We start from the raw sequence: 27013 nt of genomic DNA, 5'->3' as shown, positions 1-27013 counted from the left end.
GTTTTTTGATTGGAGAATTCAATCCACTTGCGTTTATAATGATTATTGATATATGAGGGCTTAATGCTGCCATTTTATCACTTGTTTTCTGGTTGTTCTGTATTTCCCTTGTTTCTCAATCTGGTGTATTTCTGACTGTGAATTAAGTTTGGCGACTCTCTATGAGGGTTTTCTCAGTTTTTTCTTTATTTATCATTCGTGTCTCTGTTCTCAGTTTTTGTTTAGTAGTTATTGTGAGGTTTGTATAAAAGATCTTGTAGATGGAATAGTCCATTTTCTGATAGCCTCTTATTTTCTTAGTCTGAACAGGTTCCATCTCTTCCTTCTTCCCTGAGTTATTGTTGTCACAACTTAATCCGTTTTGTGAGTTTTGGTTAAAATGAAGTGATTATAGTTATTTTTGATGTCTTCCTTCCCTTTTTCTTTAACGTTATAATTGTTTGCTAATTTGTTCTGATAGAGCGTTGTAATATTCTGTCTTTGTCTGTCTATCTCCTCGCTCAAGGCTTGATTAACCCTTTTTTTTGAGGTATGAGGGCCTTCGTGATAATTTCTTTTATGGGAGGTTTTGTGGCAATGAACTCCTTCAGCTTTTATTTATCTGGAAAAGTTTTTATTTCTCCAACATATCTGAAGGATATTTTTGCTGGGTAGAGTATTCTTGGCTGAAAGTTTTTGTCTTTCAGAATTTTGAATATATCATTCTGCTCTCTCCTAGCCTCTAAGGTTTCTGCTGAGAAATCTGAAAGCCTGATAGGGGTTCTGTTGTAGGTTATTTTCTTCTGCCTTGCTGCCCTTAATACTTTTGGTCTTTGATTTTTGCCAGTTTTACTAATACATGCCTTGGAGAAAGTCTTTTTATGTTGATGTAAAATTAAGAGTTCTATTGACTTCATTTACTTGTAATTCTAGCTCCTTCCCTGGGTTTGGGAAGTTCTCAGCTGTTATTTCTTTGAACAAGCTCTCTGCTCCTTTCTCCCTCTGGAATACCTATTATCCTTACGTTACGTTTTGTAATTGAGTTGGATATTTTTTCATTTGTTTTTAGTCTTGGTTCTATCTGCTCATCCTTCTGAAGCATTTGCGTATTTCTTTCTTCTAAATTGCTAATTTTGTCCTCCGTAATATCAGCTCTGTTTAAAGACTCCAAATTTTTCTTTATCTTATTCATTGTGTTTTTCATTGCCAACATTTCTGATTTTTTTTTTCTATATCTCATTGAGTTTTTTTGTGATAGTTATTTTGAATTCTCCATCAGTTAGATTGTAATTTTCTGTGGCTTCAGGATTGATTTCTGGGTCATTTACTTTCTGTTCTGTAGTGTTAATATATCTCTTCATGCTATTTGATAGGGTGGATTTGTGCCTTTGCATAGTGGTAGTATCTGGTCACAGCTTCCTCTTCCCACCACTGGAGGGCCGGGCAGAACCTGTGTATTCTGAGCCCACTGCAATCCATGGCAGGTGTGCTTGTCCTTTGGAAGTTGTGCTGACAGGGCCCATCTGCATTTGCCCACTGGCCACCACTGCTTTACACACATAGGTGTGCAGGCGCTCTGGTTAGAGTCCCTTGCTCTGGCTGAGCTGATGTGCCAGGGAGGGGAGGGCCGCTTTCTTTTGCTACGTGATCCTGGGGGGCCTCCTGCTCTGTACTCGTTCTCTGCCCTTCTGGGCTGCTCGGCTTGGGGAAGACACCCCCGTGATTCCTAAGCCTCCTCTGTGTGGAGCATTGCCACAGGCTGGGAGACAACTCTGAGATTGAATGCGTTCCCCTGGAGGGCTGCCCTTTCCCCCTCTCTTCTCTCAGAGCCGTGCATGGTGTTATGCTCTAGATTGCTGCCATTTGAGGAGGGACAGGAGATCCCCTTACCTCCTTCCACTGCCTCCTGTGTGGTCCAGCACCTTCATCTTCAGACATATGGCTGTGTGGATCTCTCAGACATCTCTTGTATTGTGTCAGCTTCCTCTGTTGGTTTATGAGTGTCCTTTTCATTGTATCTTAGGGGGGAGAGTGTAAGGCAAGACCTCACTCTGCCATGATGCTGATGTCACTCCTTTGTTTCTTATTAGAATTGCCAAATTGCTCTCCATAATGACTTTATTAATTTACACTTCCACTGGCAGTTTGAGAATTTTCTTGTTCTACAGTTCTTTATTGTGGCCAGTGTGTTTTTGTAGACACCTATAACTTAACACTTAAGTTTTTAACAGCACAGACAAGCATTGGTAATTCTTTAAGTGAATATAAAATAAGTGTCACCATATTTTTCTCAGCGAATCTTTTGTAATAGTTAATACACATAGCCCTTTTTTTGTGGTACTTATGATCTGAATAAATAAAAATTGATTTTAAAATTTACCAGCTGTGCTATATATCCTTTAGTAGGCAGCTGCAATTCTTACAATGAAAGCATATCCCTCTTTAAGTGCTGTTAGCTTGAAAAAAATCTTATGGCATCTTTACATGATGGAATACTATGCTGCCATTAAAAATTATGTTTTAGAAGAATATTTAATGATGCAGGAAAATATTTACAGTATATTAATGGACAGGAAAGGTTACAAACCAGTAGAGTAACCATTCAGTTTTGTTAAAACCAAATACGTGTTAACATTTTCCTCTACGATTATCTCTGGATGGTGGGATTTTAGATGACATTCTATTTTGTACTTCACACTTTTCTTTATATTTCACTTTCAGTAGTGAATTTATCATCAGGGAAGAAGGATGTGGAGGAGAGTCCTTAGTAACAATATGCTAAAACTTCCACACCTGGACTATTGTTATAGAAAAGATAAGTGAGTAAATGAGCTGTAATTGTTTTCATTTTCAAAGACGAATTAATGCTTTTCTTTTATTAAATATCAAGCTTTCCTTAAGATACAAATGGAACCAAACTATATTATTGTTTACTCGTTGTTTTTCCAGTATTAGAGGAATATTTCAAAGAATATCTCATAAATTATTTAGGGATTGTCATTTAACTTAAGTAAGAGGTCTATTTGCATTTGGTATTTTCTCCTCTCGGGGAAAGGAAATAGAGGAAAATCGATTAATCTCCAGTCCTTTGGAATACAATTCAAATAGTTTGAGCTCTGCTCTCAACTTGCTTTCATTTGGAATTACATGATATAGCGATAGATTTGGGTTCAAATCCAGTTCTCTTGCTTTGTAACTTTGGGTGACTTTGGAAAGTTGGTTTTTCATCTCAATGGAGACAATAATACCTAAATGAAAATCTTTATAAGATGTTTAGCATAGTGTAAGCTCTTAACAAAATTGACTCACTTTCTTTTTTTTTTTTTTTGAGGAAGATTAGCCCTGAGCTAACATCTGTGCCCATCTTTCTCTACTTTGTATGTGGGACGTCTACCACAGCATGTCTTGCCAAACAGTGCCATGTCCACACCTGGGATCCGAATCGATGAACCTCAGGCCTCTGAAGTGGAATGTGCACACTTAACTGCTGTGCCACTGGGCCGCCCCCCCCTTTCTTTTTTTCTTTTTTTTAAGATTTTATTTTTCCTTTTTCTCCCCAAAGCCCCCTGGTACATAGTTGTGTATTTTTAGTTGTGGGTCCTTCTAGTTGTGGCATGTGGGATGCTGCCTCAGCATGGCTTGATGAGCAGTATGCCATGTCTGCGCCCAGGATTTGAACCAGTAAAACCCTGGGCCACCAAAGCAGAGCGTGTGAACTTAACCATTAGGCCATGGGGCCAGCCCTTTGACTTGCCTTTTTTTGCTCCTTTTCTATTTTTTGGAGTGGATTTACTTAATAGTTGGAGAGAGAATTGACTAGGTATGAATTCTATGAAAACAGCTATGAATAGCTGTGATGTACATATCCCAAAGTATAGAAGTTACCATATAAGTTGATTCTGATTTTTCATACCTTCCTTCTCAGGTGTCTATCACCTGGAGTATCGAGTTCACTACATTCTAAAGATGAGCTAAACACTGTTTTTTCGAAGATGATCTAATGTGTTTATACATCTTTTGCCTCTGGCATGATGGTTTTATTGCTTGTGTAAAAAAGTTAATATTATTTCAGAGCTTAATTAATATTTTTCAAAACTCTGTTTAGGTAGCACTTGTGTTGCAGATTTTATCTGGTTCAGTTTTTATTGATTAGGGAAATAAGCTTTGTTTTATCTGGAGAGATTTGCTTTTTAGCACTCTCTCAAAATTGAGTAGTAGTCCACACATTAAATGATTACCATAATAGCTTGGGGATGGGCTTAGTTAAGACACTAAATATTTAGGTATAGAATAGGAACATGTGACTTTTGTTTTCTCTCAGGAAACCTAGATTTTGGTTTTCTCCACTTTCTTCTTTACCAAAAGAGAAATAAGCTTTTATTTAAACTGGGTTCAAGTACTCTTTGTATGACAATATATAGGGATATAAATTCACTCTGAATCAAGTTCTAGAGGAAAATAGATTTTGTTACAATGAGTAGAAGTAAAATTGTATTTCTGCTTCATTTGAGGGTAGTTTGTCTTTTAACTTACTTAAATCTAAATTCATTCCCTTTGAGCTAAAATAAACTTCGTCCTGTTAAAAACCTCCTAAAGGTTTCCTTTTTTGAAAGAATTTAGTATGCTTTTGTTAGAAAATAAAGGCAGTAATAGTGTTTACTTTTTGTGTTAAAGTGAATAGAATGTATTGAATTTAGGTAGATTTGCCTTGAATGGAATGGTAAATCTAAGCTTTGCTAATATTTACCACCTTCAAGTGATCTACATTTTCCCTTAATTTTATATAAAACCATTACACCTTTCTCTTTTAATACAGGAAACATTTGTGGTTCAGTGTTTGCTTTTCCAAGGTAGTCTTTCAGGAAATTCCTGACCCTCTAGCAAACTTTGGTTGTTAAAATGGAGGTTAGCAGTTGTTGGAAATAAGGTAAAGAGTTTTAACCCTAAACGAAGCTATATAAAAATTAGATGTAGTCAAAGATTTAAAAAGCATTAGGTAATTCATAGTTATAGGGATGGACCCTCCTTTCTTCCCTAGATTACTCCTGGGCTACTTAACAGCCTTTTTTCACTATTAGATTGTGAGTTCCTTGAGGTGAGGTCTTAATATATTTATTTTTTATTCCAATACCAAGTGTTCAGAATAGATTCAGCATTTGGTAAATATTGTAAAATGACTAAGTGAATCTAACTCCTCATGAATAAGACGTGAAATCTGACTGGTTAACTGCGGTTAAAACCCTTATCAATTCGGGGGGGCTGGCCCCGTGGCCGAGTGGTTAAGTTCGCGCACTCCGCTGCAGGCGGCCCAGTGTTTCTTTGGTTCGAATCCTGGGCGCGGACATGGCACTGCTCATCAGACCACGCTGAGGCAGCGTCCCACATGCCACAACTAGAAGGACCCACAAGGAAGAATATACAACTATGTAGTGGGGGGCTTTGGGGAGAAAAAGGAAAAAATAAAATCTTTAAAAAAAAAAAAAAAAAAAAAAACCCTTATCAATTCGGGAAGAGTTTAAATGGAAGTTTTCCAGGCAACAGATATTTGTGAAGGTGACCTGAATTGCCTTTGCTTTGTAATTTTAATGCTACACAGTTACTTTAAAGGATTTTCAAAAAAGCATCAATCATTAGAAAGTTATATCTATTAGTCTTGTTTCCTTATTATATTATTACTCCTAGATTATGACTCATCTTTCCCCTGAGGCATCAGCCTGCTGAAACAGACCCATATGACTTTTTCATGTGTTAAACCAGACTGGAAAATTCGAAACTCAGGATCTTTGGCCATTTCTGAATCTCTTTTATTAATCATAATGGAATTATAAGAAAACCATTTAATAGTTAAAGAAGATAGGATATTTGCATTCTGGGAGTGGTATTAATTTTAGTTTTCTGAGATCGGTGCCATCAGCTGAAAAGAAATGAATGAGGAAGTTTAACCAGAAGGACAAGGAATGATTTGTAGTTTTGGGTGGTAAGACAGGAATTAGGTTTTATGTACAGGGCAAGATGCTCAACTATCAGAATGAGTACACACAGACTAGGAACTCTAGTTGTCTTGAGGTAGGAGGATTAGAGCTGATGTTGGACAGGTTTGTTGGGTTATATTCTACTGCTCGTCTATCAGAATTGCAGAACTTACTGATTTTCTCTTGTTTCTTCTTAGTTGAGTCCTCTCTTTATGCTAATCTTCATATAACTTTAATGGTTAGGCATGGATTACAGAATTAGTTTGCTTCTGATCAACTCCTTATGAATTCTTCAGTTTACTTCTGCAAAGTCTTAAGATGGCTTCTACAAAATTTAGAACCGCTATTCTGAGTTTTTACTCAAATGAGTTAGCTCCAAGGTTTTGTGAAAAAAAAGATCGCCTCCTTTTTGTTTTTAGAGAAATCTTCAGTGGTATTCAAGAGATTTTCAGTGGCTCTTTGTATGCAGGATACTTATTTATGAAGGACTACCTTTTAATATATCTTGTTTGAGGACTCAAAGAGAAGGTCTTAGGTTTCAGTAATGCCATGTTGGTTGTGGTAAACTTTGGATGCTGTCTTTAGAAAAATAAAATTAATCTTCTAAAATGACTATTCTGTGTTACCCATGCTGGATATGACCTGTTGTCTCATATACTTAATTTTTATATCCTTAGATGGCTGGGAGGCCTGAATGATTTTTTGAGATGATGTAGAATAGACACCAGTCTTCTTTATTTCTTGTTTCAGTAGTTTTTCTTCCCCTCCTTTTTTTTCTTTTTGAAAAGGAACAAAAGTTTGTTATATTCCCAGAAATTTTTGAAGTCTAAGATGTTAATATTTCTCAAGGGTCAAGAGAAGCACGTGGGTTTAAAAAGTCTAGGTCTTTTAGAGGATCCCTAGAGAGCTCTCTGAAGAATTAAAAAGGGAAGATACCATTTGACTTCCCTTATTTGTGGCACAAACTTCCTACCAGACTGTCTGGTACATTGGTCCTTTCTGTGTCCCAGTACAAAATTAATATTAAGCAATTAATGTTAAATAGAAAGTAATACAATAATAAGATTCAAGTAGAGTTGAAGGCCAAAAAAATCTTATTATAGAGAATAGAAATTGTAAAATCACATTGTAAAAACCTTGTGCCCTTGATGAACATAAAGTGTGGACACTTGGTTTTTTTCTTAATACTGAATGTGGAACTTTTCAGAAAGCAGAGCTTCATTAAAGACTTGATATCCTAGGGTGAGATCCTTGGTGGAAGGAACTTGTGCTGCTTCTACTCATTTTTAATATAGTCAATCAATGTTCACTACTGCTTGGCCTCAAAAGGCAACAAAATAATTGGCTTGACAGATAAGTTAAAAAATATGTATATTTATAACAGATTATTTTAATTTCTATTTCTATTCCATAATTTTATAATCTCTGCTGAAGCAAAAATTTAAAGCAATTACAGATTGATTACTTCCTATTTATTGCTTTTAAAGCTCAAGATTCAAATAATATTTTCAGATCATGTTAAATCTTTTAGTTTGAGTCAGGTTTGTCCCCCCTCATTCTTGTTTGGACTAGAAATTGGATTAAAGGACAAAATTCCGGTGCAATTACTATCAAAAGACCTATCAGCAATTCGGTTAATGTCCGTTGTTTTTTTTAAATAACAGCTTTATGAAAACAAATCACATTCCACACAGTTTATCCATTTAAAGAGTTCATTTCAGTGGTTTTAGTATCTTCACCACAATATTTATCACTCCAACAAGAATCCCCATACCAATTAGCGGACACGCCTCATTTCCCCTCACAACTTCTACCCTGGATCCTGACAACCACTCTTTTACTTTCTATCTCTATGTATTTGTGTATTCTGAATATTTTATATAAAAGGAATCATACAACATGTGGTCTTCTGTGACTAGCTACATTCATTTTAGCATAATGTTTTCAAGGTACATCCATGTTGTAGCATGACTTAGAACTTCATTTCTTTTTATTGTTGAATAATATTCCATTCATCATTTGACAGATATTTGGTTTGTTTCTACTTTTTGGTTATTATGAATCGAATTATGAGTGTTTGTGTATAACTTTTTGTCTGGGCATATATTTTCTCTTCTCTTTGGTATATACTTTGGAGTGGAATTGCTGGGTCATGTGGTAACTCTGTTTATCTTTTTGAGGAACTGTCAGAACTGTTTTTCAAAGTGACGATACTATTTTACATTCACATCAGCATTGTATCATGGTTCCAATTTTTCCACATCCTTACCATCACATCCTATTGTCCATCTTTTTTTATTATACCCATTCTAGTGGATGTGAAGTAGTACCTCACATTTATTTTTATTGTGGTAAAATATATCTAACATAATATTTATCATTTTAACCATTTGTAAATGTGCAATTCAGTGACATTAAATACATTCACAATATGTAACAATCACCACCATCTATACTCAGAGCTCATTAATCATCCCTGACAAAAACTGTATACCTTTCTTGATAGTCTCTTCAGTAAATGGTTCTGGGTCAAGTGGATATCCACATGCAAAAGAATGAAGATTGGATCCTTACCTTATACTTTATACCACAACTCACAATGGATCAAATACCTAAATTAAAGAGCTAAAACTATAAAACTCTCAGGAGAAATCATAGGGGCTAATAATCTTCATGACCCTGGATTTGCCAGTGGTGTCTTAAATAAGATGCACAAAACACAAACAACAAAAGAAAAAATAGATAGTTTGGATTTCATTAAAATTAAAAACTTTTTTCACATCAAAGGACACTGTTAAGAGAGTGTAAAGATAACCCACAGAATGGGAGAAAATATTTGCAAATCATATATCTGATAAGGGTTTAATATCTAGCATATACAAATCTAGCATATACAAAAAACTCTTACAACTCAGTGACAAAAAAACAACTCAATTAAAAAATGGCAAAGGACTTGAATACACATCCCTTTACTTTTTAAAAAAATATTGTGGTGAACTACCCATATATAACATAAAATTTACCATTTTAACCTTTTGTTGTTGTTGTTGAGGTAGATTCACCCTGGCAACATCTATTGCCAATCTTCCTCTTTTTGTATGTGCGCCACCACCACAGCGTGACCACTGACAGACGAGTGGTGTAGGTCTGTGCCTGGTAACTGAATCCAGGCTGCCGAAGTGGAGCGTGCCAAAATTAACCACTGGGCCACCAGGGCTGGCCCCCATTTTAACCTTTAAATGTACATTTCAATAGTGTTAAGTACATTTACATTGTTGTGCAACCAATCTTCAGAACTTTTTCTTCTTGCAAAACTGAAACTTTATACCCATTAAACAACAACTCCCCATTTCCCCCATCATCCCTTTACTTAAAATCACTATGGTTATGTTTATTTTTATTTATTTATTTATTCATTCATTTATTTATTGAGGAAGATTAGCCCTGAGGTAACTGCTGCCAATCCTCCTCTTTTTGCTGAGGAAGACTGACCCTGAGCTAACATCCATGCCCATCTTCCTCTACTTTATATGTGGGACGCCTGCCACAGCATAGCTTGCCAAGCAGGGCCATGTCCGCACCCGGGATCCAAACTGGCAAACCCTGGGCCGCCAAAACGGAACGTGCGAACTTAACTGCTGTGCCACCGGGGCCAGCCCCAATATTGTTATGTTTAAAGTGAGTTTCTTGTAGACAACATATAATTGAGTCTTGTTTTTTAATTCATTCTGACACCTGATTGTATCCACACTGACACTGACACACTCTGACTCTTAGTTGATGTATTTAGATCATTTACATTTAAAGTGAATTTCTATATAGTTGGATTAATATCTGCCATGTTTGTAGCTGTTTTTTATTCATTGCACTTGTTCTTTGTTTTCTTTTTACCTTCCCCGTTTTGCCTTTGGTTTTAAACATTTTATATGATTTCATTTTCTTTCCTCTTTTAACTTACAAATTATATTTCTTTAAAACAATTTTTATTGGTTGTCTTACAGTTTGCAATATACATTTATAACTAGTCTGAGTCCACTTTCAAATAACACCGTACCATTCACAAATAGTGTAGGTACCTGATAATAGAGCATTCCCAGTTCTTCCTCTTATCTGTAAGGGGATCACACTCACCTGATACATTTTTGCTATTAGGTAAGTTAAGAATAAGAAACATAAAAGATGTTATTTTCCCTTCATTTATTCCTTCTCTAATGCTCTTCCTTTCTTTATCAGATCTGTGTTTCTGACCTATGTAATTTTCTTTCTCTTTGAAAAACTTCTTTTAACATTTCTTGCAAGGCAAGTCTCCTGGCAACAGATTCTTTCAGTTTTTGTTTGTATGAGAAAGCCTTTATTTTTCTTTCACTTTCAAAGGATCGTTTTGCTGGATACATTGTTCTTGCTTGGTGGGTTTTTTTTTTCCTTCAAACACTTTAAATATCTTATTCCGTGCTCCTCCTGCTTGCATGGTTTCTGACCACATGTCAGATGGAATGCTTATCCTTCTTGCTCTATAGATAAGGTGTCTTTCTTCTGCCTTCTTAAAATTTTTCTCTGTCTTTGGTTTTTTGACTGTTTGCATATGATATAGCTCAGTGTAGATATTTGGTATTTATCTTGCTTGATATTCTCTGTGCTTCCTGCATCTGTGGTATCTATCATTAATTCTGGAAGATTTTCCACCCACCATTATTTCAAACATTTCTTCAGCTCTTTTCTCTCTCTTTCTTATTCCATTATGTGTATGTTACAACTTTTGTAATTGTCCTATAGTTACTAGTTTTTCTGTTTCCTTTCTTTTCCCCCCTCTTTTCTCTTTTGCATTTCAGTTTGGAAAATTTCTGTTGACGTATCATCAACCTGACTGATTCTTTCCTCTTCGAGCTCATTGATTCTTTCCTTGCCTGTGTCCAGTCTATTGATGAGCCCATCAAAAGCATCTTTCTTTCTTTTACAGTGTTTTAGATTTATAGCATTTCCTTTTGTTTTTTTTTTGTTTGTTTTTTAAAGATTTTTTTATTTTTTCCTTTTTCTCCCCAAAGCCCCCCAGTACATAGTTGTATATTCTTCGTTGTGGGTCCTTCTAGTTGTGGCATATGGGACGCTGCCTCAGCGTGGTTTGATGAGCAGTGCCATGTCCGCACCCAGGATTCGAACCAACGAAACACTGGGCCGCCTGCAGCGGAGTGCACGAACTTAACCACTCGGCCATGGGGCCAGCCCCTCCTTTTGTTTTATTTATTAGAGTTTCCATCTCTCTGCTTATATTACCCATCTATTCTTGCATGTTACCTGCTTTTTTTTATTGGAGACTTTATCATACTAGTCATAGTTATTTTTAATTCCCCTGTCTTATAATTCCAAAAACCTGTCTCTTATCTGAGTCTGGTTCTAATGCAGTCTTTGTCTCTTAAGATTGTGTTTTTTCTTGCCTTTTAGCATGACTTGCAATTTTTTTTGAAAGCCAGGTATGATATTTCTGGTGGTAAGAACTGAGGTAATCAGGCTTTTAGTGTGAGCTTTTATGTTAATCTCCCTAGGAACTGGGTTGTGTTTAATATTTGCTGTACCCGTAGGTGACAGAGGCTTCATTTTCTTCTAGTTTCCTTGTTTTAATTTTTTTCTTCCTGTTGTCTTTGGATTTCCCTAAGTAAAAATTCCTTCTTAAACAGAGTCTGTTATCTTGCTGCATTCTCACTTGTAATTCACAGTTATTATAGTGGATCCCTGTTGATGGGGTGATAAGCAGTTGGGGAGGGAAAGTGTTCTGTAATCTTATGATTAAATCTCATTTTTTTCTAGTGGTCCTGAGTCCCTGGACTGTGACCTTCAAAAGTGTTTTTTAGCCTTCCCTCCCTCCCCCAGCTTTGGTGAGACAAGAAGGCTGGTGGAGGCTGAGGTTGGCTAATTGCTCTTCCTCCAGGTAGATGATGGCTCTGCTAAAGTAGTTTATCTTCAGGGTGTGACTTTGTTAAGAAGAGGATGTTCTGGGCATATTTCAGTATGGTTACTTTCCCCTTCTCCTGCTCAAAGCAGAAGAGGATTTTCCTCAGATCTTCATTGTGAAAACCTGAAAACCTTGTAGGGTTCCTGGATGTAAAACCCAGGAAAGTGTGGGGCCCCCCTAAAACTGGGACCCCAAGATATTTTAACTCTCAGGCTAATCCATACTTGGTCTTCTACACTTTGTCAATTACTGTTGAAGTGTTCCCACTCCAGATAAGCTGTGATTCTCTGTATCTGCCTGTCTCCAGTGTTTTCAGTGGTGATTTGCCCTGTGACCTCAGTTTTCTAAGATAAGTTATTGATTTACAGTTTCTTTATCTTTTTTCTTGTTGTGAGCATAGGAGTGAGGACTTATAAGCTCCTTATGGGCTGTAGCTGACTGGTTAGTGTTTTTTTTTTTTTTTTAAAATGGTCCCATGTGAAATGCCATAGCTGTCTGTGGCTTTAGTTTTGGTACTCTCCTTTGTTTGAAATGCTTTTGTAACGCCTGTCAAGTCTTGGTCTTTGTGAGGATCAGTTCCAGTTTTAGTTGGAAGTTTTAGGAATTGATTTTAAAATGATTTGTTTTTCTTACTGTTAGTGACTTATCTTTAGTTGCTGCTGTGTCCAAGTGAAGACAGTGTGGTAAGCACAGTGGCTTAAGCATGAGCAGTAAAGCCAGAGAACTCAGGTAATTTCATGTGTCCATAAAGTGTTTTATTAAAAAAGTAAATTAAATTAATGAGCGTATTTAAAACAGTAACAAAGATAGCAATGAACAAAGATGAAAAACTTTGGAAAAGTATGCTCTAGTAACTGAAAGCACTTTCATGGACGTCTTAGTTTGTCCATAGTCCTTTTAAGTACAGACGGTTCCCAACTTAACGATGGTTCAACTTAACAATTTTTTGACTTTACAATGGTGCAAAAGCGATACACATTCAGTAGAAACTGTACTTCAGATTTTGAGTTTTGATCTTTTCCTGGGCTAGTGATATGCCGTACAGTACTCTCTACTAATATTGGGTAGGGGCAGCAAGCCACAGCTCCCAGCCAGCCATGCGATCATGAGGGTAAACAACTGATACACTTAGAACCATTCTGTAGCTATATAACGATTCTTAAGCACAATATTCAATAAATTACATGAGATATTCAACACTTTATTATAAAATAGGCTGTATGTTAGATGACTTTGCCCAACTGTAGGCTAATATAAGTGTTCTGAGCATGTTGAAGGTAGGCTAGGCTAAGTTATGATGTTTGTTAGGTTAGGTGTACTAAATGCATTTTCAGCTTATGATATTTTCAACCTGTGAAGGGTTTATTGGAATGTAACCCCATTGTAACTCAAGAAAGATCTGTATTCTGAGTTTTGAGGATTATCTTTTAGGGTAACTACTTTTTCTGTTCATTAAATTATATTTGTCACTGTGCCTGGAGTTCCCCTAAGGGATGCAGTATAGCATAGGCTTTGGTTGGAGATAGAATTCCTAATTTTCCACTTAGTAGCTGTAAGTGCAAATTATTTAACTCCCTTATTGCATTCAGCAAATAAGTGCCTTTCTGAGCCTCAGTTTCCTGTAATAAAGTTCTCATGAGGTTTAAATCAGGTCAGTGTGCATAAAATGCACATGTTAAAATTTGGTGAGATTTTGTAAGGAAACCCAAGACATGTGGACCCACTGAGAAAAATTCCACCATTTACCCTAACAACCGGAAGCAGTGGTAAGTATTCAGCAGCATAGTAGAAACCTGTATGGGCCTGTATCACATTTGGGACTAAAATCAAGGCATAAAAAGTTTATAGACAATTAGACTTTATTTTATATGCTTACGTAATTAATACTTGGAAGATTTTGATAGGATTTCTTATAATTTTACTTGAATAAGGACATAAGATTTCTAACACTAAAGCAAGGAGTAAACTTGTAAATAAAGGAGGTGTGGAAAGAATCTGTTGGATTAGTGAAAAGCTAACTATCAAATACTGTTTGATTTATAAATGAAGTTATGGATACTAACAAATAAATGAGCTGTATATTTTATAATGCATTGTAAATAGATATTATAATTTTAAAACTAAAAACACATGCACATATGAGTAATTTCTTGAATGGGAGTGGATTACCTTGAAAAATCTTAGGAAAATTAAATTTTCAACTTTTAAGTTTAGTTTAACTCATACATCTCCAATCTTCATTTATGAACTATAAAAGAAAATTACATGAATTAAAAAAGAAAACAAAACTTTTCCAGCATAAAAGCGATAAATTTATTATATCATGAAAAGATAGAGAAAAATCACCTATAATCTTATCATCTAGATAACGCCTACTATTAATATTTCTGAGAGTATTTTACTGTAATTATTTTATTTATTTCATTTTTTTTTTTGGTGTGTGTGAGCATGATTGGCCCTAGCTAACATCTGTTGCCAATCTTCCTCTTTTTGCTTGAGGAAGATTGTTGCTGAGCTAACATCTGTGTCAATCCTCGTCTATTTTATGTGAGATGCCGCCACAGCGTGGTTTGACAGTGGTGCTAGGTCTGTGCTCAGGATCTGAACCTGTGAACCCCAGGCTGCTGCGAACTTAACCACACTATGCCACCAGGCTGGCCCCCTATTGTATTTTTTTTTGTTGAGGAAGATTGGCCCTGAGTTAACATCTGTTGCTTATATTCTTCTTTTCCCTTGAGGAAGATTGTTGCTGAGCTAACATCTGTGCCAGTCTTCCTCTATTTTGTATGTGGAACACCACCACCGCATGGCTTGATAAGTGGTGTGTAGGTCTGAGCCTGGGATCTGAACCCGTGAACCCCGGGCCACTAAAGTGGAGCACGTGAACTTAACCACTACGCCACTGGGCTGGCCTCATGTATTTTTAAACATAGTTGTGATCATATTTTATCTACAACTTATAGCCTGCTATTTTTGGTTAGCATTGTAGTGTGAACCATTTTCCATATTATAATTGAACTTTTTTGAATTATTTTTAACGAGTGGTATGATATTGTATGACTTTTATGCATACCTGTTTATTTAGCCATTATTATACATTTTAATTATTTACAGTATTTTCACTGTTGTAAATAACTCATAGATCAGTATCTTTTGTGAGTAAAGTTATTTATTAAGAATTATTTTCGCCCCGTGGCCGAGTGGTTAAGTCTGTGCGCTCCGCTGCAGGTGGCCCAGTGTTTCGTTGGTTCGAATCCTGGGCACAGACATGGCACTGCTCATCAAACCACGCTGAGGCAGCATCCCACGTGCTACAACTAGAAGGACCCACAACGAAGAATATACAACTATGTACTGGGGGGCTTTGGGGAGAAAAAGGAAAAAATAAAATCTTTAAAAAAAAAAATTATTTTCTTTGTATAGATAAAAAGAGGCGGAATTACTCGAGATCAAAGGCTTATTGCCAAGTTGTTTTCTAAATCCTTTTATTACCACTGTCCATATGTGAGAGTGTCTACTTCAGAGTAAGTTGTCCTACAGTGGGTAGTCTTTTTTTCCCTTAAGTATTTGATAAGTGAAAAAAGATATACATTTAACACTTTTAATAGCATTCAATAAGTTGTAGTTTCATATTCATTTCTTCATGTATTTACTTTTTAAATCTAAATGTTTACAGTTTTTTAAAAAGTTTCTGTAAGGGAATCAGAACAAAGTAATGTGTTTTACATTGGTTTAGTTTTTGTTAGCACATTTGTCTACTAACCAAAGGGATGATCCTAATTAAGCCAATACTTGGAAATAGTTGGCATGTGAAATGTTTGTGATAGAGATAATTGAACACAGTAGTGAAAAAAGCAGCGTTATGGAGATTTGCTCATGGAACTGAGCTTGTTTATTTTAACAGCTAAGTGATGTTAAAGTGATGGTGGGGTTTTTATTAGATCTCTTAGATCCTAGTACAGGTCATTGTTCATAATACATTCCGTCATTAATTTCCTATCTTCCACTTATTGTGCTTTCCTTCTCATGCCATTCCACCGTTTGTAAAGTTGAAGTCAGTCTGAGTTTTTCTGCCATCAGCTGTAGTTGCTTCACACTCTCTCCCAGTTTACAAGAAAACTATGGGGTTTTTTTTGTGTGTGTGTGTGAGGAAGATTGGCCCTGAGCTAACATCTGTTGCCTCTTTTTGCTAGAGGAAGATGGTCCTTGAGCTAACATCCATGCCAGTCTTCCTCTACTTTGTATATAGGATACTGCCACAGCATGGCTTAATGAGTGGTGTGTAGGTCCGTCCTTGGGATCCAAACCTGCGAACCCCCGGCCACCGAAGCAGAGTGTGTGAACTTAATCGCTATGCCACTGGGCCAACCCCAAGAAAACTTGTTTTCAAAGTGCTCTCAGTTTTTCTTTTTTTCTGAGGAAGATTTTCCTTGAATTAACATCTGCTGCCAATCTTCCTCTTTTTGTCTATGAGCCACTGCCACAGCGTAGCCACTGACAGACAAGTGGTGTAGGTCCACGCCTGGGAACTGAACCCAGGCTGCTGAAGTAGAGCATGCCAGACTTAACCACTAGGCTACTGGGGCTGGCCCTACCTGCCCTTTTTTTTTTTGAGGAAGATTAGCCCTGAGCTAACTACTGCCAATCCTCTTCTTTTTGCTGAGAAAGACTGGCCCTGAGCTAACATCCCTGTCCATCTTCCTCTACTTTATATGTGGGACGCCTACCACAGCATGGCTTTTGCCAAGTGGTGCCATGTCCGCATCTGGGATCTGAACCAGTGAACCCCGGTCTGCCGAGAAGCGAAACGTGCAAACTTAACCGCTGTGCCACCGGGCCGGCACCCGTGCCCTCAGTTTTTATGATGGGAGATTTTCTGTTAGAAGTTGATGACACAATCTGGGTTGACCAGTGTGCCTACTTTTCACAGTGCCACTCTCTCCTACTTCGTTCATATATTCCTCAAAGTCTTTACTCTTCCTTCATATATTCATCAAAGCCTTCTTTCTCCTAGCTCCTGAATAGCAACCTTGGTGGGCATGGGGAACAAGGTCTTGTGTAGGAAGCAGGTCACTTGGTCTTGGGAGGTGTGCTTTGCCTAACTCCTTCTCACCCTTGCCCCTCATCTGCCCAGACAGGGAGGTGCAAACCAGCTCCACTCAGGATGCAAGGACTCCTTGGTCACTTCCTGCAAGCCAAGTTGCTTTATTAAAATAATATGCTAATTGAAAATTGATTATACATTTCCTTCAGATTTTAAATTACTAGAATATTGTAAATAAGGCTGAAGTCCTAGTTGAATATTTTTAGATCTGTCTGTTGATCCATATGGCTCTAGTTCATTCACTTAACTGCTATATAATATTCCATCATGTGACTATATAATCTATCCATTCCTCTTTCTTACGGATAATCAGATTATTTCCACATTTTTCTCTAGTACGAGCAGTGCTGCAGTTTTTATATGGCTTTGTTCATATCTTTAGTGGCTATGTACAACGCCAACTTTCTTTTAATATTTTCCCAGTATATCAAATATCTTTTAAAAATTTACATTTTTAACCATTTTTAAGTATGTAATTTAATGGTATTTAGTACATTTGCAGTCTTTTAGCACCATCATTACTCTCCATTTCCAGAACTTTTTCATCGTCTTCAAAACAGAAACTCCATACCCACTAAACAATAGCTCTGCATTCCCTCTCCGTCCAGCCCTCTATTCTACTTTCTGTCCCTATGAATTTGACTACTCTTGGAACTTCATCTAAGAGGAATTATACAATATTTGTCATTTTGTTGCATCTGGCTTAACATAATGTTTTCAGTGTTCATCTGTGTTGTAGCATGTATCAGAATTTTATTCCTTTTTAGGGAATATAATTTCTCTTATATACTATATTTTATTTTCCATTTGTGTGTCGCTGATGGACATTTTGGTTATTTCCACCTTTTGGTTCTTGTGAATAATGCTGATATGAACATTGGTGTGCAAATATCTGTTTGAGTCCCAACTTTCATTTCTTTTGGATATATATTTAGAAGTGGAATTGCTGGATCACATGGTAATTCTGTTTGTGTTTTTGCGGTACCACCGTACTGTTTTTCCATGGTGGGTACACCATTTGATATTCCTACCAGCAGCACATCCATGGTTATAATTTTCTCCACATCTTGACCAACACCAGTCATTTTCCATTTTTTTGAATAACAACCTGATAGTGTGAAGTGGTATCTCATTGTGTGTGTGTGGTTTTTTTTAAAGATTGGCACCTGAGCTGACATCTGTTGCCAGTCGTCTTCTTTTTTTTTTTTTTTTTTTTGTCCTTCTCCTCAAAGCCCCCTAGCACATAGACCATATATATGCAAGGGTTTATTTCTGGGTTTTCTATTCACTTGGTCTATATGGTGAATATTATATAAAAGGGTATTAAGGGGCCGGCCCTGTGGCCGAGTGGTTAAGTTCGTGCGCTCCGCTGCAGGCAGCCCAGTGTTTCGTTAGTTCGAATCCTGGGTGTGGACATGGCACTGCTCATCAAGCCACGCTGAGGCGGCGTCCCACATGCCACAACTAGAAGGACCCACAGCTAAGAATATACAACTATGTACCGGGGGGCTTTGGGGAGAAAAAGGAAAAAATAAGATCTTTAAAAAAAAAAAAAGGGTATTAATACCTTTTCAGATATACGATTTGAAAATAGTTTTCTCTGGTTGTGCGGGTTGTTTCTTCACTTTCTTAGTGGTATCTTTTGAGACACAAAAGTTTTGAATTTTAATGAAGTCAGTTTTACCTATTTTTCCTCTTGCTTTTAAGTTTAGGAAATCTTCTTTTACTAGGAATGAGGTATATGTTTATTTTCTGCATTGTAAACTTTAAACATTTTTATAACCCTGTTGGATTACAGATACACCTATTATACAACTTAACAGGGTATGCTGTAATAATTTAGTTATATAAATATTTCCCTGGGAATCTGTGAGCTCTTTTAAGTCCCGTTTTATGTTTTATTTGTCTTCATGTCAGTCATTTATACAATTATTCTGTGTCAAGCACAAGATAGAGTAAATATATTTGGTAAATTACAGAATTATTATTTTTAATGATGTAAAGCAAAATTTCATAATATCAGCATTTTCCTTGAATTACATTTTGATCCTAGCTGAGTTTACAGATAGGTTGTGTTACTCGTTTTCACATCCTCAGTGAAATAAAGAAAACTCATTTCCTTTAGTTTTTATTTTGAATATGCGTTCTTTTAGACCACTTACAGTATAGACATGTTTCCAGTTTGTTAGAATTTTACATGTAATTAAATACATGACAGGCTAATTGAGGAAATTCTTTAAACTTTTGTTTTCATAGTGAAAGCAAGTTGAGTACATTGGTGCAAAAGCTTCATGACTTCCTGGCACACTCATCAGAAGAATCTGAAGAAACGAGTTCTCCTCCAAGACTTGTGATGAACCAAAGTACAGGTAAATTGACAAAGAATGTGCAATATCTTCTAGTCTATTTTCCATTTATTTTCGGGGAGGGGGGACAACTATTAAAGGCTTTAATAGCCTCCATATATCTAGTATTTACCTAACATCTGATATTGGAGATTTTAATTTAGATAAGTAAAAATGTAAGGTATATGGTTATAGGTGCTTAGAGAAGGATGCACTTATGGTTTTATGTGTAAGGGAAATGTCTTATAGAGGGGTGATGAATGTTGACTATGAAAAATAGGTAGTATTAGAAAAGGCAAAAGCAGTACAGAATTATATTATCCTAGCAGTTATTCATGTATTATGAGTTAAATTTTTATGTTGTTTAATAACTTCTCTGAGTATTTTTGGTGCATATATTTTTTTAGTAAAAAACACTTAACACCTCCTCTCTACCTCTTTCTCCTGTTTTAAAGTGTCCTGTATCATGTGATGATTACCATTGGGTTTTTTTTTGTGTGTGTGAGGAAGATTGGCCCTGAGCTAACATCTGTTACCAATCTTCCTCTTTTTGCTTGAGGGAGATTGTCCCTGAGCTAACTTCTGTGCCAGTCTTCTTCTATTTTGTATGTGGGACGTTGCCACAGCATGGCTTGATGAGCAGTGTGTAGGTCTACTCCTGGGATCTGAACCCATGAACCCCAGGCTGCCAAAGTGGAGCACGTGCACTTAACTACTACACCACCCAGCTGGCCCCTACCATCACTTGTTTTGAGGTTTTTAAGGGTAGCTACATATATAAGAGCCGAATACATACACATACATACATACGCACACACATGCACACAAACACAATATGTACAAAGTATAAGAGAAGTAGATTCAGTGAAAAACTCAACCATATGTGTAATTAGAGTCCCAGAAGGAAAGAAGAGATAGAATTGGTCAGAAGCTGCATTTGAAGAGATAGTTGGCCGAGCATTTTCTAAAAGTGATAAAAGATATCAAGCCATAGATTCATGAAACTGTCTGAACCCTAAGCAGGATAAATATAAAGAAAACTACAGCCAGGCATATAATAAACTTCTAAAGAAGAAAAACCAAGAGAAAAATCTCATAAGCAGCCGGAGGAAAAAAGTCATTGCTTTCAAAGGAGCAGCAATAACACTGGTAGCTTATTTAACAACAGGAATGATGGAAGGTAGCTGATAGTGAAGTGATTTCTTTAAAGTGCCAAATGAAAATAATTGCCAACTTAGAACTCTATATTCGGTGAAAATGTCTTTCAAAAGCGAAGGTGGAATAAAGACAGACAAAAAGTGAGAACTTGATGTCAGCAGACCTACACTAGAGAAAATACTAAGGAGTTTTCTTAAATCAGAAGGAAAATAATTTGCAGTGGCAACACCAAAATAGAGGAACCAATGAATAACAATGGGAAGGCTAAATAGGTGGGTAAAACTAAATGCATACTGTTATCTAATCCACAGTCCCTATTCTTAATTCATAAATTACCCCAACAATGTTTTTATAGGTAAGTTTTTTTCCCCCCAGGTCCAGAATCCAGTTGAAGATTACACATTGCATATAGTTGTTGTGTCTGTTTAGTCTTTTTTAGATCTGAAGTAATTTCTCTGTCCATTGGAACCATGACATCTTTGAAATGTAGGTGTGTTACTTCGTAGGTGATTGTCCCTCAATGTCGCTTTGTCTGATTAGTTGTAATTAGATTCAGGTTATTTATTTTTGGCAGAATTACCATGTAAGTGGTATTATGTTCTTGTCAGTACATCATATCATTAAGGCACATGATGTAATTTTTCCCCTTATTGGTGATATTAACTCAGGTTACTTGGTTATGGTTGTTCTGCTAGATTAATCCACTATAAAGTTATGACTTATTCCTTTGTAACTAATAAGTAATTTGTTGGAGATTACTTTGAAACTACTTCGGTATTCTTTTCATCATCAAAAGTTAACTTACGTGTTTTCTATTACAAATTAGCACAGACTTGTCAGCTTAAAACAACCCAAATTTATTATCTCACAGTTCTGTAGGTCAGGAGTTCAGTACGCTTTCCTGGGCACTGCTCAGGGTATCACAAGGCCAAAGCCAAAGTGTCAGTAAGACTAGGTTCCTTTCTGGAGGCTCTGTGGAAGAATCGATTTCCGTGTTCATTCAGGTTGTTAGCAGAATTCAGTTCCTTGTGGTGGTGGGTCTGAGGTCCCCATTTCTTGCTGGCTATTGGCCAGGATCCTCTCTCTCAGCTCCTTAAGGCTGTTTGTATTTCTCTCACATGGCCCCCTCCATCTTCAAAGCCAGCAGCAGCACATTGGGTCTTTCTCATGCTTTGAATCTCTCCGACTTACCCTTTTGCTTGCTTCCTCTGCAACCTTCTTTCACCAACTGGAGAAATTTTTCTACTTTTGACTCATGTGATTAGATTAACCCCGTTTCCCTCTTACCCTCCCCCCATAACCTCCCATTTTTAAGGTCAGCTCTGAGATGCTGCATAGCACGATCGTGGGAGTGATGTTTCCTCACATTCACAGGTTCTAGGGGTTAGGGGCATGAAATCTTTGAGGACATTGGTTGAAATTCTGCCTACCATGGCATCCATTTTTGATTTTTGACTGAATGATATGTTACTATGATCAGTTCAAAATGGTGATGTTCTAATCTTTCATTCCTTCTATGTTTTAGTTGGTATATTACTGTAAGGGAGGGGTTTATGTTCTATGCTCTCTTTTTTTGTTTATATTAGTATATACTAATATTCTTGTTCCATGGATAGTTGCTTACTTTCATTATTTGTTTCAGTGCTCAAATTGTACCAGTATTGGTTAATGGGAAGTCCTTTCTGTATGGCTCCTTCTGACCTTTTCACACATCTTTATTATCCTTCAGCGCTTTCTTACTTTCTGCCCTCACAAGATGTTCAGTGTTTACTTTGCAGTGTTTCTTCCCCAGCCCTGCAATCAATTATCTCTCCAAGGAGTTCTGATTCTTTTTAGTGGGACATGGTATTTAGAATGATGATCTGGGTGTACGATGTGCTCATTGCCACCAGGGTGTTTTTGCTTTCAGGCCCTTTCACAGAGAAAGCCAGTATTTGTGTTATATTTTCATGAGTTGATATTGATAGATTTAGCTTTAATTTGATGCCACAGACTTGTCTAGTCTTCCTCTTTTCATATTTTAACTTCTTTCTTCAACAGAAAGAAACTCATCTCTCATTATCCTCAATTTATGTACTCATTTGCTCAGTCCTTAATGTACCCATGTAGTTTCAAATTAGCTAACCATATCTCAAAAAAGAAACGTCACTAGTGTTAAATATTTGTTTAAAGTTCTTCTTGTCTTTAGAATGAAGTTATATTGTCCAAGTCCTGTGTTTAGTAGTTGAGGAGTTGTGCTTCTGCTAGTTGTAGAGTAGCTCCATTTGGACAGATATCTCTCACAGATACCAGTTATAAACTCTGGCCAAAATACCAAAAACAATGATGTGGAAGAACTGGACAGTGACAAAAGCAGACACAAACTGGAGGGGAGTCAACACATGGAAGAAGGAAATACCAGTGGCTGAATTCCCAATTATTAAGCCTTTTTTCCTTAGGGAAGGTGCCAGTTAGTTCCATCGGTGGCATTTAAGACTCAGATAGAAACCTGCATTCTTATTGGATGAATATCAATAAATTGAGGGGGACCACAGCAGCTTTAGTAAAGTGAGGGGGGAGATCCCACCTAGAAGAGAGCTACAGATTGGGAGCTCCAAAATCTGCAAAAACTTGAACCGTACCTCTTGTTGAATCACTGAAGTGCAGCCCAGATTTCAGGCAGCCCAGTTGGGGCTAAAGGAACAGAACACAGCTTTCAGCTGCTTCCACTATAGGGTAGACAGTTTGAGGTTTGATTTCAGTTAACTCTCTGCTATTAACAAAAATATTAACTCTTTGGAGGAACATAATGGGAATGGAGTGTCTTCACTGTATCTTTCAAAATGTCCAGTATCCAATCCTAGATACTAGATAGATGAAGAGAAGTTGTGACCCATGCTTAAAAGGAAAGGCAATGAACAGCGACTAACCCACAGATGACTCAAATGTTGAAATTAGCGGACAAGACTATTAAAGCAGCTATTGCAGCTATGCTCAAGTACAAAAAGGCAAAATACATTTATTATGAATGGACAGATAGGAAATCTCAGTATAAACATAGAAACTGTAGAAAAAGAGCCAACTTGAAATTCTAGAACCTGAAAATATAATTTCTGTGTAATAAATCACTGTTTGTACTCAATAGGCGATTAAGTGTCAGTGAATTTAATGATGGACTAATAGAAATCCAATCTGAGAATAGAAAACATTAAAAAATAAAAAGTGTATAGAACACTTGCTCTTCAAGTGCTTTCCTCAATAAAACTGTATAGTTATTAACCAAACACATGCAAAGGATAGGAATGTTTAACCCATACTCAGGAAAAAAAAATATTGATAGAAAGTCTCAGCGGGGCCAGTGTTTTTAAGTTATCTGTACTGTCATGCATAGCTAACGACGGGGATCTGAGAAATGCATCGTTAGGTGATTTTGTTGTTCTTTGAACATCATAGAGTTTACTTTTACAAACCTGGATGGTATGGCCTACTACACACCTAGGCTATATGGTACTAATGTTATGAGACCACCATCCTATGTGCGGGCCATCATTGACCAAAATGTCGCTCTGCGGTGCATGACTGTATAATAATCTTGCACATATTTTGTTAAATTTTTACCTAAGTACTTCAGTTGTTTTGGGTGCTATTTTAAATTCTATTGTTTTTAAAATATCAGATTCCAGTTGTTCATTGCAGGTATGCAGGAGTTCAATTATCTTTTTTATGTTCTTGTGTCCTCAGAATTTTCTCTAGAAAGTACAACCCCCCCCCCAACTCCCCCAAAGCCTTGTACATTCCTTGGAATTTTCTACTTAATCTTGTCATCTACAAATAGGGACAGTTTTATTTCTTCCTTTCCATCTGTATGCCTTGTAATTTCTTTTTTTGAGGAAGATTAGCCCTGAGCTAACATCTGCTGCCAATCCTCCTCTTTTTGCTGAGGAAGACTGGCCCTGAGCTAACATCCGTGCCCATTTCCTTCTACTTTATATGTGGGACGCCTACCACAGCATGGCTTGCCAAGCGGTGCCATCTCCACACCCGGGATCCGAACCGGCGAACCCCGGGCCACTGAAGTGGAACGCGTGCACCTAACTGCTGGGCCACCTGGCCGGCCCCTATGTGCCTTTTAATTCCTTTTCTTGCCTCTTTATGCTGGTAGGACTTCCTGTATTTTCCATTATTATGTTGAAGAAGAATGGTGATAGCAGACGTCCTCTTGGTGTTTCTGATCTTAAAGGGAAAGGATTCAGTCTTTCACCATTCAGTATGATGGTTCCTATGTATGATTCTTGTAAATGCTCTTTATCAAGTTGAGCAAGTTCCCTTCTCTTCCTGGTTTTCTGGGAGGTGTTTTGTTTTGTTTTGTTTTGGTGAGGAAGATTGGCCCTGAGCTAACATCTGTTGCCAGTCTTCCTCTTTTCTTTTTCTCCCCAAAGCCCCAGTACATAGTTGTATATCCTAGTTGTAAGCCATTCTAGTTCTTCTATGTGGGATGCCACCACATAGAAGCCACCACAGCATGGCTTGATGAGTGGTGTGTAGGTCCATGCCCAGGATCTGAATGGGTGAACCCTGGACCGCTAAAGTGGAGTGGGTAAACTTAACCACTTGGCCACAGGGCCGTCCCCAGAGAGTTTTCTTTAGTTGACATTTTTATTGAAATAATTGTAGATTTACATGCAGTTGTAACAGTTAATACGGAGCTCTTGTATACTTTGCTCAGTTTCCCACAGTGGTAACATTTGACAAAACTATGATGTATTATCATAACCGGGTTATTGATATCTACATATCTGATTGGGATTTCCTCAGTTTTACTTGTATGGACACACCTCTCTATGTATTGTGCTTCGCTTTATTGTGTTTTGCAGTCATTGACATTTTTTTTACAAGACCCTCCACCAGCAAAAAGATTACAACTCATTGAAGGTTCAGATGATGGTTAGCATTTTTTAGCAATAAAATATTTTTTTAATTAAGGTACGTACATTGTTTTTTTAGACATAATGCTATTGCACACTTAATAGACTACAGTATAGTGTAAACTTAACTTTTATATGGACTGGGAAACCAAAAAATTCGTGTGACTCTCTTTATTGTGATATTCACCTTATTGCAGTGGTCTGGAACTGAACCCACAATATCTCCAAGGTGTGCATACATTTGTATGTGTTTATTAAGTTCCGTGCAATTTTGTTACCTGGGTAGATTCATGTATCCACCACCACAGTCAAGATACAGATTCCTCATCCTGCCTTTTTATAATCACACTAACCTCCTTGCTCCCAACCCTACCTGTGCCTAACGCCTGACAGTCAATAAGTCCTCCATTTCTAAAATTTTGTGATTTCAAACATGCTCTGTAAGTGGAATCATCCAGTATAGAACCTTTTGGAGTTGTATTTTTTCACTTAGCATAATTCCTTGGAAATTTATCCAAGTTGTTGCATGTATCAATAGTTCTTTCCTTTTTATTGCAATGTGCTGTTCCATGGTGTGGATGACCACAGTTTGTTTAACCATTCACCTGTTAAAAGACTTCTGGGCTGATTTCAGATTTGGGCTATTACAAATAAAGCTGCTGGTGAACATGTGTGTACAGGTTTTTGTGTCAGCATAAATTTTCATTTCTCTGGGATAAATGCCGAGGAGTTGGTGGGTCATATATGATGGTCGCATTTTTGTGAAATTCCTAAACTGTTTTCCAGAATGGGCACACCATTTTATACTCCCACGGCATAGTATGAGTGATCCAGTTTCTTTGCATCCTCACCAGCATTTGGTGTTACCACTATTTTCTTTTTAAATTCTGGACATTTTGATATTTAGTGATAGCTCATTGTGGTTTTAATTTGCATTTTCCTAATGACTAATAAAACTTTTATTACCATTATTCAGGTATAATTTACATACCATAAAATTCGTCCATTTAAAGTGTGCAATTCAATAGTTTTTGGTATGTTCACAGATATGTGCAACCATCACCAGTCAATTTTATAACATTTTTCTCACCTCAAAAAGAAACCACGCACACTTTAGCTGTCATTCTTCTCCCTCCAGCCCTAAGCAACCACTAATCTACTTTCTTGTCTCTAGAATTCTGTATTTTGGGCTTTCTTATGAATGGCATTGTATAATATGTGGTAATATGTGGTCCTTTGTGACTGATTTTTTTTCACCTCACATGGTGTGTTCAAAGTTTATCTATTATTAGTGTTTTATTCCTTTTTGTGGCCAAATAACATTCTTTAGTACGGATATACTGCGTTTGTTTGATCTTTTGTTAGAAGTTTGTCTTGTTTCCACCTTTTGGCTATTACAAATAATACTGCTATAAATATCTGGGAACACGTTAGTGTGTGGTCATATATTTTCATTTGTCTTGGGTATATACCTAAAAGTGGAATTGCTGGGTTATATGGTAACTCTGTTAAATCATTTGAGGAAATGTCAAGCTGTTTTCCAAAGTGGCTGCACCATTTTACATTCCCACCAGCAGTCTATGAGAGTTCTGATTTCTCCATAT

At 37.0% G+C, this 27013-nt stretch overlaps 1 protein-coding gene across 15 annotated transcripts in view; it reads left to right on the top strand.

Annotated features, from left to right (window-relative positions):
* Window positions 1-27013, top strand: part of ATRX (ATRX chromatin remodeler) — a 241434-nt gene that overhangs the window by 39656 nt on the left and 174765 nt on the right. For all 15 annotated transcript variants that reach the window (XM_070502810.1, XM_070502821.1, XM_070502817.1 and 12 more), the window contains exon 2: window positions 19259-19371. In XM_070502810.1, coding sequence (XP_070358911.1) covers window positions 19259-19371 — 113 coding nt within the window. The remainder of the gene's footprint in view (window positions 1-19258; window positions 19372-27013) is intronic.

This window comes from Equus asinus, chromosome X, assembly GCF_041296235.1.
Source record: "Equus asinus isolate D_3611 breed Donkey chromosome X, EquAss-T2T_v2, whole genome shotgun sequence".
NCBI lineage: Eukaryota > Metazoa > Chordata > Mammalia > Perissodactyla > Equidae > Equus > Equus asinus.
This window is presented reverse-complemented; position numbering and strand designations above follow the sequence as displayed.